At 63.9% G+C, this 17,817-nt stretch overlaps 1 protein-coding gene across 8 annotated transcripts; it reads left to right on the top strand.

Annotated features, from left to right (window-relative positions):
• Positions 1–1,360: 1,360 nt before the first annotated feature.
• Positions 1,361–17,353, top strand: DAZAP1 (DAZ associated protein 1). 8 transcript variants are annotated; one of them, XM_040990579.1, is made up of 12 exons: positions 1,361–1,606; positions 6,454–6,494; positions 6,674–6,840; positions 7,005–7,070; positions 7,869–7,976; positions 8,704–8,752; positions 11,186–11,268; positions 13,296–13,449; positions 13,863–13,892; positions 14,009–14,149; positions 15,592–15,768; positions 16,565–17,353. In XM_040990579.1, the coding sequence occupies exons 1-12, from the start codon at positions 1,578–1,580 to the stop codon at positions 16,738–16,740; spliced, it is 1,221 nt and encodes a 406-aa protein (XP_040846513.1). In that variant the 5' UTR covers positions 1,361–1,577; the 3' UTR covers positions 16,741–17,353. The 8 variants fall into 8 exon arrangements, with proteins under 8 accessions (XP_040846513.1, XP_040846512.1, XP_040846511.1 ...); XM_040990578.1 differs by having other exon boundaries at positions 7,866–7,976; positions 16,568–17,353; XM_040990577.1 differs by having other exon boundaries at positions 7,866–7,976.
• Positions 17,354–17,817: the final 464 nt, after the last annotated feature.

Raw genomic sequence — 17,817 nt, 5'->3', positions numbered from 1 at the left:
ACCCCATGTGTCAGGTGTGTGTATTCCTGTCAGCAGGAACTCACACACGTGTTCCGAGGCATGCGGTCCACTTATCTGCTGTGGTCACAGGGTCTGCCCTGGGTGGGAGGGAGGAGTTGAGGGGAGGAGGGAGAGCAGACCCCCCCAGCCAGTGGGAGGGGATGTCTTTGTTTTAAACCCTTTGTGCCCGACTTCCTGCTTCCTACCACATCCTGTGGGCTCCCCGTGCCACCCAGCCCTCCCTGCACCCGGAGGTGGATGGTCACGGGGGCACCCCTGCAGACTGCCACAGCGGGCGTTCGGAATGAAGTCTGCTCCACGCCTGGGTGACACACACCTGACACGCACAGGGACACACACATACACACCAGGCCTGTCCAGCGTCCACTGCTCTCCGTGGGGTGGGTGCTGGACTACCTACCCACACTGCCAGGGCAGGCCCGGGCTGCACACCCATGCTGCAGCCCCCGCCCACACACACCATTCCTCGGTCACTGACCCAAGTGCCCCTCTGGCTGAGGACAGTGCTCAGGGCCTTGTGTCCGGTGGGATGTGCCCGTCCTCTGTGGCCACTGCCGAGGGGCGACTAGACCACAGGGCCCAGTTGCACCACCCATGCCTTGACCTTGTGGTGGAGAACGCCTGCATGGGAGTGGAGGCAGGTGTCCGTGTAGTGGGGTTAGCTGGGCCTGGGCAGCCTGGACCCCTGGGGTGCGTGTGTGTGTGTGTGTGTGTGTGTGTGTGTGTGTGTGTGCTGCACCAGGCGTAGTCTCCACCCTCGCAAGCAAGCTGGGTCTGCCCGCATTGTGTCTCCCCTGGGCCGGGCGTGGGTGGGTGGCAAGCAAACTCAAATCCCCCCCCTGGAGAGGTGGCCAGTGGACGGAACTCAGATTTTGATCGGTGGCTTCGCCTGTGCTCCAGTCAGGCCACCCCGATCCCTGGGGGGGACACGCCACTCAGCTTGAGCCTGTAGTAGTAGGGTGCAGCTGGCTAACGGCACCCCAAAGCTGTGTGTGCTGTGTGTTTGCAGCGATCTGCACCCGATGGGCTGAAGATGCGAGTTGATGTGTGTGATGGAGGAGTGCGTGGGCCATGAGCGCGGCAACGTGTGTGTCTTCAAAGCACGGTCAACATCTTCCCCTTCCCTACCACGTCACAGCCTCCACGCATGCGCGGCCCGAGCCCCGGGAGGGGGCCCCCCTCCCTCCTCCACACACGCGCGCGCGCGGACGGACTCCATTTCCCGAAAGGCACCACGCGCGCGCACGCACGGCGTGGCACCCCTGGCCCCGCCCCCGGAGGCCCCGTGCGGGAGCGCGCGCGGGCGTGCGCAGGGGCGGCGGCGCGGCGGCGCGGGTACGCGCGGTGACCGTTGGCGCTGAGGGGAGGAGGAGGAGGAGGAGGAGGAGGAGGCTCGGCCGCCGCCGCCGCCGCCGCCGCCGCCGCCGCCGCCGCCGTTGCGCAGATCCGGGCCGCGGCTGGAGGGGAGGGCGACGGGAGCGGGTGACCTTCCGGAGGCGGGAGCGAGCGCCGAGGCCCGGGGGACGCCGAGCGCCGCCGCCGCCGCCGCCGCCGCCATGAACAGCTCGGGCGCCGACGAGATCGGGTGAGGACGGGCCTGCGGCGCCGGCCACCCCGGGCTCCGCAGACGCCGTGTCCCCCGGGCCGGGCTGTGTGTGTGTGTGTGTGTGTGTGTGTGTGTGTGTGTGTAGGGGGAGCCGCCCCGTCAAGGTCACGCCGGCCGTGGGCTGGGGGGGCAGGGCGGTCTGCGGGAGAGAATGTTCGGGGCGCCCTCGGCAGCAGCGGCGGCACCTCCCGACTTCCTGGTCAGGGCTCCCCCCCCCACCCGTCCCGGGAATGGGGGGACCTGGCTGTCTAAGGGCGGGGAGGGCAGTCCTGGAAGTGGGGTGTGTGTGTGTGTGAGGTGCCCGGGGTGCCCGGGGTGCCCGCCGCCGTTGCACTTTCCCCACAGTGAGGTCCTGGGGAGGGAGGGTGACGGTGGAGGCGGGGGGCCGGCTCTGAGGGGTGCTTCATTTGGTGGTGGTGGTGGGGGGGGTGGTTCACTGATGGCTGATGGAGCTGGGATTGGGAAGACACCCCCCAGAATAGGGATCTGGAGCTGCAGGGTGCCCCCCCTCTACACACACACACACACACACACACACACACACACACACATCTTGCACCAGCTTGGCGGGCTGCTGCACGTGGCGGGCCCGGCTGTGGGTTTCGGTTGGGTCTTCGTCGTCATCCGTCATCCGTCACCTTACCTTGGGGCCCCGCCTGCACCCCTCCCCTGGCGGGGCCTTGGGTCCCTGGGGGAACCTGTCCTTCCGGGGACTGGGGTGCAGAAGCAGGTGCACAGCTGGGTCCCCCCCACCTGGTTTCCTGCCAAACCTGGAGGTGGTGCGGTGGGGTGGGGGGGCCAGGGACACCCCTGTGGCTCAGCCAGGACTGGGGGGGGGATGGGGTGCCCCAGGCCTTCTCCGGGGCCGCCCAGATGGCCCGAGGTTTAAAGTTCTAAGTTGCCACAGGAAAGGCACTGACAGGCCGAGTCTTGCTGGGGGACGCGGGCAAGTCCAGGGACGTGTGTGCCCCGGCTGGGGAGGCCCTGTCGTGCGGGGAGCCCACGGTACAGAACAGGGGTACGGGGGTGCTGAGGTGCAGGCAGAGCTGCCCTGAAGCCCACAGTGGTCTATCCCCTCTGCCCACAGGCTGCCCCGTGCCAGGGCTTGTGGGGTGGGGAGAGAAGGCTGGTAGGGGGGTCCCCACTGATCGGATGGCCAGCCAACAACAGACTGATTTCTCCCAATTGCACACGATGAATGACCCATCCTGCTGGAGGGAGGCAGAGACCAAGCCCTTGGTGTCAGGAACACGGGGTATGCGCACATATGCTCAGACATACATGTATACGTGCACGCAGGCCTGCACACGCACACACGTGTGTGCAGACACCTGCCTGCCATGTGTGCTGAGGCTGGCCAGCACCCCCACGCTTGGGTGGAGGGCTGCCCGCTGTGGTCCCGCCTTCCTAGAGGGGTCTTGGGGAGTAGGTGGCTGGTGCAGGGTGTCTGGGAACCAGGGGCAGAGCGTGAGGACGTGCAGGCCATGCAGAGTAGGCAGGGGGCAGGAAGGGGCCCTGCAGTGGAGTGGAGTGGTTCTCAGGCAGCCTGGGCACCGAGTAGCCTGGCCAGGAGCCCGGCCTGCCTCAGACAGCTGGGGTCGGGGCAGCGATGTATCTGCTGGTGAGAATGAACTTTCGTCTGCTTGGTCGCTCCCTCAAGGACACTTGGGCTGGACCAGGCGGAGGCGGGGTGTCCCCAGGTCCCCCCTGGAGCATCCCCGGGCACACAGCAGGAGCTGGGGCAGAAGCAGAGCAGCTGGGACTGGCAGTACTGTGGAGCAGGCCTTTGGGAATGTCTTTGGTGAAAGTTGGCGAGGATGTGTCCTCAGATGGGCATGGCCTGCCCAGCTGCCCAGCGTGGCCCCTGGGGCTGCCTCCTGTGCTTGGCTCCCATCTTTAGGGGGCTTGTTTTCTGGGGCCATTGGGTTCAGTGGACGTGAGGTTGGAAGCCACTCCAAGCTTCACCTGCCTTTTTAGTTTTTTTTGTAAGATTTATTCATTTTCATTGGAAATGCATATTTAGAAGGAAAAGGAAAGACAGAGAAAGATCTTCCATCCAGGCCCAGCACAGTAGCCTAGTGTCTAAAGTCCTTGCCTTGAACGCCCATATGGGCGCTGGTTCTAATCCTGGCTGTTCTACTTCCCATCCAGCTCCCTGCCTGTGGCCTGGGAAAGCAGTGGAGGCCGGCCCAAAGCCTTGGGATCCTGCACCCGCGAGGGAGACCCGGAAGAGGCTCCAGGATCCTGGCTTTGGATCAACTCAGCTCTGGCCACTTGGGGAGTGAATCAGTGGTGGAAGATCTTCCTCCCTGTCTCTCTTCTCTGTATATCTGCCTTTCCAATAAAAATAATAAATAATAAAAAAAAGATCTTTCATCTGCTGGTTCTCCCCAAGTGGCCGCAATGGCTGGAGCTGAGCTGATCTGAAGCCAGGAGCGTTTTCCGGGTCTCTCACGCAGGTGCAGGGTCCCAAGGCTCTGGGCCGTCCTCCACTGCTTTCCCAGGCCACAGGCAGGGAGCTGGATGGAAAGTAGGGCAGCAAGGACCAAATTGGAGCCCGTATGGATTCCCAGTGCATGCAAGACAAAAATTTAGCCGCTAGGCCATTGCGCTGGGTCCTGCCCTACCTTTCGATGGCTGATTCTGGCCGTGGGCTTCATTGTGCCACAGTGCCGAGGTGCCCAGGTTGCCACTAGCCAGAGGCTCCTCTGCCTTCTGTGGGCCTGTGCCACCTGGGCACTAAACCATCTTGGGAGCCAGGGTGGTGCTTAGGCAGAGGGTGCCTGCCACCTCTGTGTGTGTGTGTGTGTGTGTGTGTGTGTGTGTGTGTGTGTGTGAGTACACTGGCCAGTGGTGCCTGCAGGGGCGTCCCAGGCTCCTGAACAGGGACTTGGGGTGCCCGCACACCTGCTCCCTGGTTCATGTTGCTAAGCCCTGGGAGGCCCATGGCTCCCTGCCCAGCCCCAGCAGGGAGGTAAAACCTCCCACTGACAGCCTGGGGTCTGCATTCTGGGGGTCAGCCTGGGCCCAAGGAAGCCCCCCACCCACCGGGTACAGGGAACAAGAGATTGGTTGAGGCCGCCTCTGGGCTGGGGTGCCAGGGTGCCAGGCCTGGTGGTCCCACGCTCTCCTCTGTTGGTTCAGGCAGCAGGTGGACTCTTGCCACCCCCTCTCCTGCAGGTCCCCCCTGTGCCTGCATGTCAAGCCCTGTTCTCTGTGGCTGACAATTTATGACTTAACTTTAGATTGGGGTGCAGGGGGCGGAGGGGGGAATACGTGGCCGCTGGCTGGGCGCCGTCTCCCACCTGCACTGCCTGTTGTGGCAGGAGACCCTGGGCCTCTGCTGTGGACCCTGCAACCTGCTACTGCTCCCCGCCTCCCCCCAAAACAGAGGTGTCTTTCAGTGCCCATACAGGAGCCCAGCCTAGGGTGCCCAGTTTGGTCAGCTGCCTCCAAAGGGCCAGCTGGCCTCCTCCTCGCTAATACCTACTTTTGAAATTCAAATGAAGGCCGGGACTGGTCTGACCAGTTCCACTCCCCGCTCCAGGTTGGGTTGCTGGCTGGAGGACGCCCGGCTGTGTTGGCGTTCTGTTGGGGCCCTTCCCTGGCTGATTGGGGGGCGGCTCAGGCTGGCCCTGGTGGCTGCGGGCTGCTGCTGGACATCGGGGAGACTGCTGTTCACGTCCTGACTCGTCCCCAGAGGAAGGGGAGCAGGACTGGGCCCTGTGTTTGCTAGGACTGCTCCACGGCCCCCTTTGTGGACTGCCGCCACCAGGCAGGGTTACGCCATGCCTGCCTGCTTCCCGCGTGTCCCTGGAACATGCGTGGAGCTGGCGTGATTTTTTTTTTTTTTTTGGAAAATTTATTTATGTGTATTGGAAAGTCAGATTTACAGAGAGGAGAGACTGAAACACCTTGCATCCTCTGGTTCGCTCCCCAAGTGGCCACCACAGCTGGAGTTGAGCTGTGGGGAAGTGGGGCAAGCTGGGACATGAGCTGGCGCCCGTGGGGGATGCCGGCACAAGCAAGGCGAGGCCTTCAGCCACTGTGGTGCTGTTATCTAAGGAGCTGCAGCAAGGGAGGAGACGGCAAGCTCTCCATCCGCTGACCCCCTCTGTTGCTCTACTCCCCCGTGCTGCCCCGGCCCAAGCCAGCAGCTTCATCCTGGCCTCTGCGTGGGTGGCTGGGCCGCGACCTTCGGGTGCTCTGTGGCATGGGAAGTGGAGCATTGCAGGGGGGATACGAGCTGTTGGGGTATGGGTTACCTGTTGTGTCATGATGCCGGCCCCTGGGGGCTAGCGGCTTGAGTGAGACCAGCAAGGCTCTGGTGGCACCTCCAGGGCCTGGTGACCTGCCACTTAGCACCTGAGGCAGCCACGCTCCGTGGGTGCCGGGATGGGGGGCCCAGTGGCCCATCATCTGAGCTGCAGGGGGAGTGAGCCCGGTACTTGAGGGAGACTGGCCTCACGCAGGCCCATCAGGCACTGGTGCCCAGCTCCACTTACTTCAGAATTCCACTTATAGAATTCCATGGTACACTCCCCTGAAAAGCGTCTGCAGGGGCTCCATGTGCCAGGTGCTCTGAGTCGGAGTGCCCTCTGGTTGTGCCATGGACCTCTCGTTCTGCACCCACACTCGTTACCTGCAGCAGGAGAGCCCTGCCCTGGCACCAGGGCTGGTTCTGTGGTGCCAGCCTGCCGGCATGTCCTCCCCCTGGTCATGGGCCCCGGCAGAGGCTGGCAGAGTGTGGTGGGGGAGTGCCTTGCTGCTTTGCACCGTGGCATCGGGCACTGCCCAGCCCTGACCAGCCTCTTGTTGGCTTGCAGGAAGCTCTTCGTGGGCGGTCTCGACTGGAGTACAACCCAAGGTAGGTGTGGCCAGCTGGCAGGGCCATGGGGGCAGGGGGCCGCGGGATGGCGGGGGGCACAGCAGGGACCAGAAGCTGCCAGTCTCCTGGGGGGGCTGGCCTGAGGGCCACACTGTGCCTTGTATACAGCCCTGTCTGCTCACGCCTGCCTCTCCGTGTCCCCCCCCTTCTCTGAGCAGAGACATTGCGCAGCTATTTCTCCCAGTATGGGGAGGTTGTGGACTGTGTCATCATGAAGGACAAGACCACCAACCAGTCTCGCGGGTTTGGGTTTGTCAAATTTAAGGATCCAAACTGCGTGGGCACGGTGCTGGCCAGCAGACCACACACGCTCGATGGCCGCAACGTGAGTGGCCCGTGAACCCTGCTGTTCATGGGAGGATGTTTCCCAGCATGCCTGAGGGGGGTCTCGACTGGATGGGTCGGGGGCTTCTGTCGCTGACCCTCCCACCCCCTTTCTGAGAGAAAGCAGCCTCGCCTTCATGCCTGGCTGCCTTGCTGCTCCCATAGATCGACCCCAAGCCCTGCACGCCTCGGGGGATGCAGCCGGAACGGACTCGACCCAAGGAAGGCTGGGTAAGGGGCTGGGGATGGGGTTGGGGACCCTACCCCCAGGCCTAGAAAATTCCTGGGAGAGAAGACAGCTCACACCGCCAGCCCTGGTCCTCAGAGGCCTGTGAACCAGCCCTGCTGGGCAGTGGTCGTGACCTTGGCCCGCCCACCCCTGAGCCCTTGGTGGTCGGAAGCTCCCAGGTCCCCTGGCTCAGCCCTGGCCCTTGTCCATTGCATCCGCTGCAGTGGCTGCCGCCTGCTCGGCCAGACCCATTCCTGGCGGCTCGGGCAGCCCTAGGCCTCACCTTCCCCCTCCCTGCGCTCCCTACGTTGGACTCGCCCTTCCCCCCAACCCCTGGTGTCTGCAGGACAGCCCCCAGCACCCACCTCTCCCCAGGCCCTGAGCCCAATTCCCCAGCTGTTCTTGTAGCCAGCTCCAAGCCTGCGGGGAGCAGGGCAAAGCTAAGCCGGCGCTAGAGCCGTCTCCTGTGGGCATCCTGCCCTCCTGGTTCAGGGGGCCAGTCTTCGAGGCGTTCCCCCAGCTCCCAGGCCCTGGGGGACTGTCCTGCGGGTACAGCTCCAGCATGCCCCTGCAGCCACCATGGTCAGGGCACGGGCCTGTTGGCTTAACCCCAAGTAGCTGGGCCAGCGTGTCCCAGGACCGCACCCCGGCGACAGAAGATCACACCTGAGCTGGGAGAACACGACATTCGGCTCGGGGGGCCCTCAGAGCACCTGCAGGCTTGGCCCCTCGGGTCCCTCGGTGGGTTTTGGGGGACCCAGGCGTGAGCTGACCGGTGCCTCTTGTCCTCAAAATAGCAGAAAGGAACCAGGAGCGACAGCAGTAAATCCAACAAGATATTTGTCGGGGGCATTCCTCACAACTGTGGGGAGACGGAGCTGAGGGAGTACTTCAAGAAGTTCGGCGTGGTGAGTCCCCTAGCCGGCGGGCGGCCCCTCCATGGCCTGGCAGGGCCCCATAGGGGACGGGACCCCTGTGGCATTGGCATGGCTCCATGGGGGACAAGACCTCCACGGCCCTGGCATGGTCCCACAGTGGACGGCCTGGCATGGCCCCACGGTGGATGAGACCCTTACGGCCTGGCCCCTGGGGGTCTCTGGTTTGGCAGTTGGTGTAACTCATCTGCCCTTCCAGTGGTGGAAGGCGCAGGTTGTCGGGGTTAGTGGGGGTCAGAGGAGCCAGGCCTGGCGTGGTCAGTGGGGACCCTCCTGGCCTGTCCTTGGTGCCGGAGGGACAGTAGTGCTGGGCTGTTCACCCCAGCGGGAGTTGCTGCATGCAGATGGGGTGTCTTCCCAGTCGGGGGAGCCCCTGCTGATTGATGGGATTCACTGGGAAAGGCAGTGTTCCTGGGGGGGCTCGGGGCTGCTGAGCCCAGGGTGGCACGCGTGGCCCTCGGCTCTGCTGTGCCCTAAGGTACTCCAGGCTGGGGACCTGGCTCCACCACCTCTGGGGCTCAACGTGGCCGTGCCCCAGGCCAGCTTCCCGTCCCTGTCTGAGCGGGGCAAGTTCTTGAGGGGGCCCAGCTGAGACCCCACGGGAGCCTGCCCTGTGCACGGGGTCGGCCGCAGCCCGTGCCTGCTCGGGGCACAGGTGCCCAGGGTCACAGTGGGCCTCACGCGACCGTCTCCTCTCCAGGTCACCGAGGTGGTCATGATCTATGACGCGGAAAAGCAGAGGCCTCGAGGTAAAGGCAGATCTAGTTTGTCCCTCAGCCTGTCCACCCCCTCAGATGGCAAACTATCCCGCTGTCAGACACGTTCAGGTGCCGGTGTAGCCATGGCCTCCGGGACAGGATGACTGGGGGACGGACTAAAATGTAGGCAGCCCCCTGCCCCGCCCCGCCGGCTGCGGGGGCTCCCCGGGTCACACCCGACCCCCACTGGGTTTTGGGGCTGTTTGGCCGGGGCTCACTGCGCCCCACCAGGCGCGGGCAGTGCCCACCCAGCCCGGCTCGCTGCAGACACGCACTGCGGAGCCTCGCCATGCTCCCGCCCTTTTCTTCCCTTTCCCCCCTTGTGGGATTTTTTGTTTGTTTTTATTTTTTCTTGTTTTTTTTCCCCCCATGCTCCCACCCCCTTTCATCCACTTGAGTCAGGTGGGAGGAGAGTGAGCGACCCCGTGGCCCCGCACCATCTCCGAGCGGCCCTCGCTCATGTGCTCTGTGGTGCTAGGGCAGCAGACACCCCGTTTCCCTGCCCCCCCGTCGTTTTTTTTTTTTTTTTTTTTTCTGTGGCCGCTGCCATTTGTCCTGGTCCACCTGTTGGGGGCCAGCCGCGGGGTCCGGCACCCAGCCCTGGCCCAGAGCGCGGGGCGCCCCCCGCAGCATGCCCGCCGTGCGGGATATAGTTTGCCATTTGAACGTGTCAGGAGCCCGGCCCTCGCTGTCTCGGTTAAGCCTTAAGTCTTAGTGTTACTTTGACTTAGCCGTACATGCTTAGTACCGTATGTAAGTGTTTGCTAGTCAAGTACAGTAATGTTAAATAAGTAAGTCGTTTCCTTCTCTCTGTGGATTGTTTGTGATTAATGATGTCTCTAGATTTCTCCTCTCCAGGTGCTAAGTGATACCACACAGGTACAGGCCAGCCCGCAGCCAGAGGAGGGAGCCGCTTCGCTCCCGTGGGGTGTAAACGAAGTTTCAAAGTGTTTGTCCCACTTCCTCAGTGCCGATGGCGCCCGTCACAGACAGACACATTCCCAGACAGCCATCCCGGGGGGTCCCGGGGGGTCCCGGGGGTCCTGGGAGTCCAACACTCCTGCCGTTGGAGACCATGGCAGCCTCACCCATGCTGTGTGCAGACACCGTCTCCCGTCTCGCCAGCCTCGGGGGGCGGGGGGGCACCCCCGGGCTGCTCCCCGTCCCTGACCCCGGCCTCGGGTTCCCGGGGACCCAGCCGTAGCCAAGTGCTGCCAAGCCCGTGCGCCTGGGGGTGGGGTAGTGCTTCAGGACTGGCGCTGCGGGCACGTGGGGCCACATGGTGTGCCCCCCGGTTCCAGGGCTGCATGCAGACAGGGGGGCCACAGGCCCTCCGCCCCCTGCCTTCTCCTTCCTTGCAGAGCCCCGAGCGAGGCCCCTGCTGGCCTAGCTGAGGTCACGGCCGCCCCCTTGCCTCACCTGGGCCTCGTGCTTGCTGCCCCCACTGCTTCTGCCACGCACCCCTTCGATCCTGGGAGTCCTCCCGGCTTGGGGCTTTGATCTCTGTGCTCCTCCTTGGTGACGGGCCCCCGTTCCTGTCTCCTGCCATGATGGCGCTGCCGGGGCTCCTGCCCCACCGTGGGCTTCTCCCTGGGCCCCGTTATCTGCCTGCTGGCCCCAGCACGGGTGTCTCCGGGCTGCACCTCCGTTGTCCCACTGCCGCCACCCCGGGCCCCACCCTGTCCCTGGCTCTGTCCACTCCCATCCGTTTGTTCTTTGGTGGTCTCAGGCCGCCCTCCCACTGGCTCGAGCCCACCCCGGCCCTCCCCACCCAGAACAGTCAGCCTGTTAGCTGGGGGCAGGGGGGGCTGCACTTAACCCCAGACCAACCAAACTTCGTTTATACTGCCACTTCCTCGTGTTTGGGAAATGCTAAATTTTGAGTCCCTGAAAATGTTGTGACTCGGCGGTGCCTCTTGCTCCTGCTGCTGACGGCAGTTTGAGCTGCTGGATTCCGTGTGGCCTGTATCTCTGTGCACTGCCTCCTCTGTCATAGACACAGCTACCGTACATAGAGATGTCTAGGGTAGACGTGTATATGGATGTGAATGTAAACGCGGCCGGCTCCCTGCGCGTGGGACCCGCGACGGCCCGGTGGGCTTACCCAACCGCGTTGGATAAGCTGGCGAGGGGCTCGCCGTGGTAGACGCGGCCGCGGAGCGCTCTAGAACGCTGTGTGGCTGCTGCCAGCACTGGCTGCCAAGCAGACGGGCGCCAAGGGGGTGGACGCGGGCTTCAGAGAAGCGATGCACGCACACACACCGCCCCGGGCCGCCCGGCCCCTGCCCTGTCCTCCCCGGCCCCAGGTGGCCCGCACAGTGGCTTGGCTGAGGCCCCGGTGCCCCCTTGGCGCCCCGAGTTGTCATCGTCCTGTTTTGTGTCACAACACCCTGCTACCTTGATTCACTCTTGGTCGTTGGCTAGGTTTTGGATTTATTACTTTCGAGGACGAACAATCAGTGGACCAGGCTGTCAACATGCATTTTCACGACATCATGGGCAAAAAAGTGTGTAGTTGTAGTTTTATTTTACCTTAAGACCAGACCAAGCCTCAGCCAACCAAGGGGTTTCACTGGCAGGGGCGGGCCGGGGGGCGGGCGGCCCTGGGCCTGGCTCTGGGAGCCCTTCCCTCCGCAAGGCCGGGGAGCAGTGAGGGGCGCTGGCGGGGGGCGAGCCGGGGTGTGGGGGGGGTGTGGGGAGTGAGCCTCCAGTGAAATCGCAGAGTTGCCTCAGGCTTGGTCCCCGTGACCTCTCCTTCAGATGTCCGCCCCGTCCCCTGGCCCGGCCTGGCCCCCCTCCCCCCGTAATGCACTGAGCAGGGGGCCTCCGACCCCCGCTGCTGCCCCTTCAGAACCGGAAACATCCTGAAGGATTGGTTTTCAATTGGGTCACTTACTGTGAAACTCCGGGCCAGCACATGCTCTCGACAGTGTTTAACCACCATGCAGTCAAGTGACCGCCGGTTGTTTCATCTTCATACTGTGTTGTTGCCACGGAGGTGACAGGGACAGGAAGCCGCCCCCATCCTCCCCCGTCCCGGCTGCTCCACAGCCCAGACTCTGGGGGCTCGACCTGTCGCTTTCCTGGGACCCTCGGAGCCCTGGGGAAGTTAGCTCCACAGGGAGTCGCTCCTGGGGTTGTGGGCTGTGCTCCCAGCCCCCTCCACATTCTTGCAGGATTCCTGTCCTGGTTTGCAGCCCCCCTCCTCCCAGTGCACCCCACCGGGCTGGGCTGCCTTGCCCCAGTGCCAAGTGGAGCCGGCTCTGGGGCGGCTTGGATTGCAGACTCTGTTTAGTTCCCCAATCAGGCGCTCGCTGCAGCTTAGAACTGGCATGTGCCGCACCCCAGAGTCTGCGAGGAGTGTTTTTAATAAGGTCCTGTGACCTGAACTTGTGGGTCAAGCTTGGCCTTGCTGGCCGGAGCAGGACGGGCCTGCCCGGGGTGTGTCTGCCTTCTGGTCCCTGGCACCTCCCTGGGCGCCCCCAGCCCTGTGGAGCAGGAGGCGAGCCTGCCTGCCCCGACCATCCCCCAGGGGAGGGTGCAGGAAAGCCCCCCCCGGCCTTCTTGGCCCACCTTGGGCCCTCTGCACCCCAGGCGAGGGTGAGCGAGGCTCCTGCCCTGGCATTGCCCTGCAGGGTGCTCTCACACACTGGGCAGGCAGGGCTCCGAGCTGTGGCTATGCTTGTGCCCGGCAGTGCCCTGCAGGTCCCGGGCTGGCTTCAGCGGGCTTGCTACCCCTGTGCTCCCGGAAAGCTGTCAGGAAAGGGAGAAGCTAGGGTTCCTGGGTGCCAAGGCCACCCTGGGGTTGGGCATGTGAGTGGCCGGCAGCTCTGAGCGAGGGAGCCGCCATGCCGGGCAGTAGGGGAGGCCCAAGGTGCCCACGGTGCGTGGCGCCCCTGCCACGAGCAGGGAGGGCCCTGGCTGCCCAACACAGTATGAAGATGGCCTACTCACTCCGATGTCCGTTCTATTGCATGTCTGTTGACTTTTGTTAGATGTAATGTAAGATTCTCTTATCACGTCCATTCCCTCTGACATGATTTTGAGTTAATTGAGATTCTTTAAGCGGTAGCCTGGGGAAGGTAAGTCTTTATCTTCCATTAGACATTTTAAATAAAAACCTAAGTTAAAAAACCAAGTGTGTTTCTCAGGTATGAACTCCAAACTTGGGGTGGTCCTGCGGCCCCGCGGCGCCCCTGCCAGCGGGGCCTGGCTCAGGGCAGGGGTGGGTGGCCATGAGGAGCCTGTCCCCCACGAGATCTGAGGGTCCCAGCCCAGCGCCCGCCCCACACAGGGCGGGGTGTGGCATGTCTTAACATCATTTCTATTGTACCTGAGAAACATTTCCTTAAGAAAATTAAAGAGCAATTTATTTTTAAAGAAAAAAAAATTATTGGCCTAAATAAGGTTTATAGTTAAGTATTTAGTATTAAGTCATAAGCCGCTAAGTGTAGTCGTAAGTTACCCGAGGGTGTCTGACGGGAAGGGCTGCGGGGCCGCGGCCGCTGCCTGAGCCCCGGCTTGGTTTGTCCAGGTGGAGGTTAAACGGGCTGAGCCTCGGGACAGCAAGAGCCAGGCGCCGGGACAGCCAGGTGCCAGCCAGTGGGGCAGCCGGGTGGTGCCCAATGCTGCCAATGGCTGGGCAGGGCAGCCCCCGCCCACGTGGCAGCAAGGATACGGCCCACAAGGTAAGGCCAGACGTGGGGCGTGGGAGCCAGCGCGGGCATTCTGCGAGGGAGGGAGGGAGGGAGGGGGCATTGAAAGACCGCAGCCAGAGGCTGCCGTGCGGGTCCCTCCCGAGCAGGACAGACCACCCTCCCGGCTTCGTGCTAGTTCCCTACCTTGTGAGCTGGGCCCCGGCTGATGGGGAGGTGGGTCTCGCTGCCCACGGTGGGTGTTGCTGCGAGGGCAAGGGTGTGTGGCCTATCGCCCTCTGCTGCCAGGCCCCCCACGCGGGCGCCTCGCTCTGCCTGAGCCCACATGTCCTGCTTGGTCCTTGTCTGCACCCCAAGGAAGGCCCCCAGGGCGGGGGACAGTGGGGCAGGCAGGCTCTGGCCCCGGGCGCCTCCAGCAACCCTTGATTCTCTGTCTCCCCGTCTAGGCATGTGGGTGCCAGCCGGACAGGCGATCGGTAAGTGTTCCCTTGTAGAGTCGAGGCTAGACCCCAGCCCGGGCTCCGGGGCTGACGGCAGGCCTTCACCCTGGACTGCTGGCTCGCCCACACTCACCCTGCCCTGTGTGTTGCAGGTGGCTACGGACCCCCCCCTGCCGGCAGAGGGGCGCCCCCTCCGCCCCCGCCCTTTACCTCCTACATTGTATCCACGCCGCCCGGCGGCTTCCCGCCTCCTCAGGGCTTCCCGCAGGGCTACGGCGCGCCCCCCCAGTTCAGTAAGTACCCGGCTTTCTGCCCCTCGTCCCAGAGGCGACTCTCCATCAGACAGACTTGGTGGGAGCCCCTGCTTTGCAGCTGGGTGTGCGGGCATCACCTCTGCCCCCTGGCCCTGCGGGCCGCCGTGCTCACGGCCCAGGGGCAGCACGGCTTGCTGGAAGCTTTAGGTGAGCTCGAGCAGCACAAGTGAAGGGAAGCAAGCAGATGTTTTGTTTGTTTTTAATTGGAAAGTCAGATATTCAGAGAGGAGGAGAGACAGAGCGAAGATGATATGTCCACTGACTCACTCCTAAACTGACCATAACCGCCCGAGCTGAGCTAATCTAAAGCCAGGAGCCAGGAGCCTCATCCACGTCTCCCACGCAGCTGCAGGGTCCCAAGTCCTTGGGCCGTCTTCCACTGCTTTCCCAGGCCACAGGCAGGGAGCTGGATGGGAAGAGGGGCAGCCGGGATACGAACTCACGCCCATGTGAGAACCCAGTACATACAAGGCAAGGATTTTAGCCACTAGCCACCGCACCAGGCCCAAGTTAAGCAAGCTGTGAGCACTGCTTCCTGGGAGAATTCCCTGGACCCATCCAGACTCGTCCTGCTGCTGAGCAGGGTGCCGGCAGCCTGCGAGGGCAGGGCAGCATAGCCGGGGGGCCTCTGGCAGCGACACCAGCATCCCACAGGCCCACTGCTCCAGTCCTGGCTGCTGTAAGGGCCTGGTAAGGCAGGGGCAGGTGGCTCAAGTGCTGAGTTCCCTGCACCCGTGTGGCAGACCTGCAGGAGGTTCCTGGCTCCTGGCTTCAGCCTGGCCCAGCACTGCAAGCCACCTGAGAGAGGCAGCAGGTGGGAAAAATAGTGCACCTAAGATTGTGTGGAGTGGTCGCTGCACACGGTCGCCTTAGCACACAGCGTGACATCACCGTCAGCACACGGCCTCCCTCCACCCCGCCCTGTGGTGTCCCAGGCCACGTGGCCAGCTGCCTGTCCACACGGGGCTCAAGTGGCTTCCCAGCGGCCATTTAGAGACCTACCACTTGCTGCCAGATGGAGCTGGGCTGCGGGCCGCCCCCGTGCCAGCCCCGGAGCCCTCAGAGCCTGCCCTGTCCGCACTGGCTTTGTTCCTCTGCAGGGGCTGAGAGCTTGCACCTGCTGGGTCACTGCCGATGCCCGCCTTGGCAAGGACTGGGCTGTGCCAAAGTTGGAGGCCAGAAACTTAATCTGGTCTCCCGTTGGGTGCCAAGCGGCCAACTGGCTGGGCTGCCCCCGCCTGCCTGCCTCCTGCCAGGGCCGTGCCAGGTGCTCTGCCAGGGTCCTGGAGCTCTTCCCTGGCCTGGGTCCCCAGGGTGGGCCGCAGTCACCTGGCACCAGTGCCACCCGTGGTGGGTGTCCTGGGGGTGGCCATGGCGGCTGGCCCGTGCCCCGTCCACACCTCGTCCTCCTGTGTGTCTAGGTTTCGGCTATGGCCCTCCGCCCCCGCCACCGGATCAGTTTGCCCCTCCAGGGGTTCCTCCTCCGCCTGCCACCCCAGGGGCAGCGCCTCTCGCCTTCCCGCCGCCCCCGTCTCAGGCTGCCCCAGACATGAGCAAGCCCCCTACAGCCCAGCCGGATTTTCCTTACGGCCAGTACGGTAAGCACGCGCCGTGTACCGTGTGCCTGCGGCCTGGCGTGGTCCTGCCGTGGCCCACCTGCCTCTGTCTGCCAGGTGCAACCTGCCATTGTGGGAGCACACGGTGTTGGGGTGCTGTGAGGCGCACGAGCCTGTGTCGGGTGACCTGAGGCCCGGGGCTGTGCTGTGGGCCTTGGTCGGGGTTCAGGGCGGCCGTGTGGCCGGGGCCCGGGGGTTCACCCGTGTTCTGGTGTTGCTGACTGCCCTCGGGACAGGTGCTGCCAGGCTCGCTGTCTGTGCGCCGCCTGGAGGCTCTGGGGGCTCTGGGGGCCCCCGAGGACGGTGGAGGGACAACTCCTGGTCTCCGTGTGTTTCTGTGCTTGGCACCCCAGATGGGTCCAGGCGCCTGCGGGGCTCCTGGGCCGGGCTGAGCACTGGGAGGAGCCGCCCTTTCCGACCTCGCCTCACGCTGCCCGCATCTGGGAGCAGTTGTGGCCGCCTCTGCCCTCGGGGGGTGGAGAACAACCGGCCATGCCCTGCAGGAGCCAAGTGCCCGTGCCCAGGGCCTGCTCCCCCGCATCCCCTTCCCTGGAGGCCCTGTGACGTCAGACAGGGTCAGACAGGGCCCGCCGGGCAGCTGGGTGCTGGGTGCTGGGTGCCGGGCAGCTGGGTGCCGGGCTGCAGCCCCTCTCTGCCAGCAGCCCTTGCCAGTCGTCGCCCCAGCAGGGACAGGAGACACGAGGGGTCCCCAGGCACGAGGGCGAGGCTCAGCCCACGTGTGCATCGCTGCCGCCTCCTCACGCGCTCTCTCCCCCAGCAGGCTACGGGCAGGACTTGAGCGGCTTCGGACAGGGCTTCTCGGACCCGGGCCAGCAGCCTCCCTCCTACGGGGGCCCCTCGGTGCCGGGCTCGGGGGGGCCCCCCGCCGGCGGCAGTGGCTTCGGACGCGGCCAGAACCACAACGTGCAAGGCTTCCACCCCTACCGACGCTGACCGGCCCGGCCGGGCCCGGGACTCGAACTCGTGACAATCACACTTGGCAGCAAAATGCGACTGGAGCTGGGGGGGCGCGAGGCTTCTGTCGGCGGCTGGGCGTGTCTGGACTGAGGCTTATCAATTTCTTTCTTTCTCTAACCCATCAGCACAATAAAAAAAAAGTCACTGGTTCACCAACAGGGTTTTGAAAAACGTCTTCAGCTTTAATTCAGATCTTCAGGTTCCTTTTACTTCCTTCTTTGAAATTATTTTCCTGAGCCTTTTGTTTGACCGTATATTGTAAACTTTTATGTTAAAGGAAAAAAAAATATACATTTACAAATTGTGAGATTTTTCAGAGAAATTTTCTACGATGTATACTGGCTTATTTTTTAATTTAAAACAGGGTTCCGTCGGCACTGGGGCGGGGGGCCTGCCTGTCCAGAAGAAACCTACTGAGTGTGTTTTTGTTTTTGTTTATTCCTTGCTTCTGTCGACTGCCGGGGGCGTGTGCAGGTGCTCTGTGGGCCCGAGCGGCGGGGCGGCCACGCGTGGGGCCGGCGGACGCGCATCGCTGGGGCGGCGTCCCCACCGCTCTGCCCTGCTGAGAATAAAGAAGTGCGTTTGGATTCCAACGTGGTGTCTGTTCTTTCCCTCGGGGGGCCGGCTGCCCTGCCTGTGCCTCAGGTGAGCAGTGGGGGCACCGTCGGGGGGCCCGGCCCCGGGGGTGGGGGTGCCAGCCGCCCCCTCTGCACCCCGGGCCACCCCTGTCCATTTGTGACATCAGTTCTGGGGCAGTAGGATAACCCTCTGCTCAAGTGGGGGTGCCCTTGGTTAACCTCCCATCTCACGTGCCTGGGAAAGCAGGGGGTGACAGCCGAGTCCGGGGTCCCTGTCCCCACGGGGGACACCCGGGAGCTCCCGGCCCACCCAGCGCCCACGGGGGACACCCAGGAGCTCCTCCCGGCCCACCCAGCGCCCACGGGGACACCCGGGAGCTCCCGGCCCACCCAGCGCCCACGGGGGACACCCAGGAGCTCCCGGCCCACCCAGCGCCCACGGGGGACACCCAGGAGCTCCCGGCCCACCCAGCGC

Source organism: Ochotona curzoniae, unplaced genomic scaffold (assembly GCF_017591425.1).
Source record: "Ochotona curzoniae isolate NIBS_2020 unplaced genomic scaffold, NIBS_Ocur_1.0 contig_605, whole genome shotgun sequence".
Taxonomy (NCBI): domain Eukaryota; kingdom Metazoa; phylum Chordata; class Mammalia; order Lagomorpha; family Ochotonidae; genus Ochotona; species Ochotona curzoniae.
Note: the sequence above shows the minus strand (reverse complement) of the source record. Positions and strands in the feature narration are given on the sequence as shown.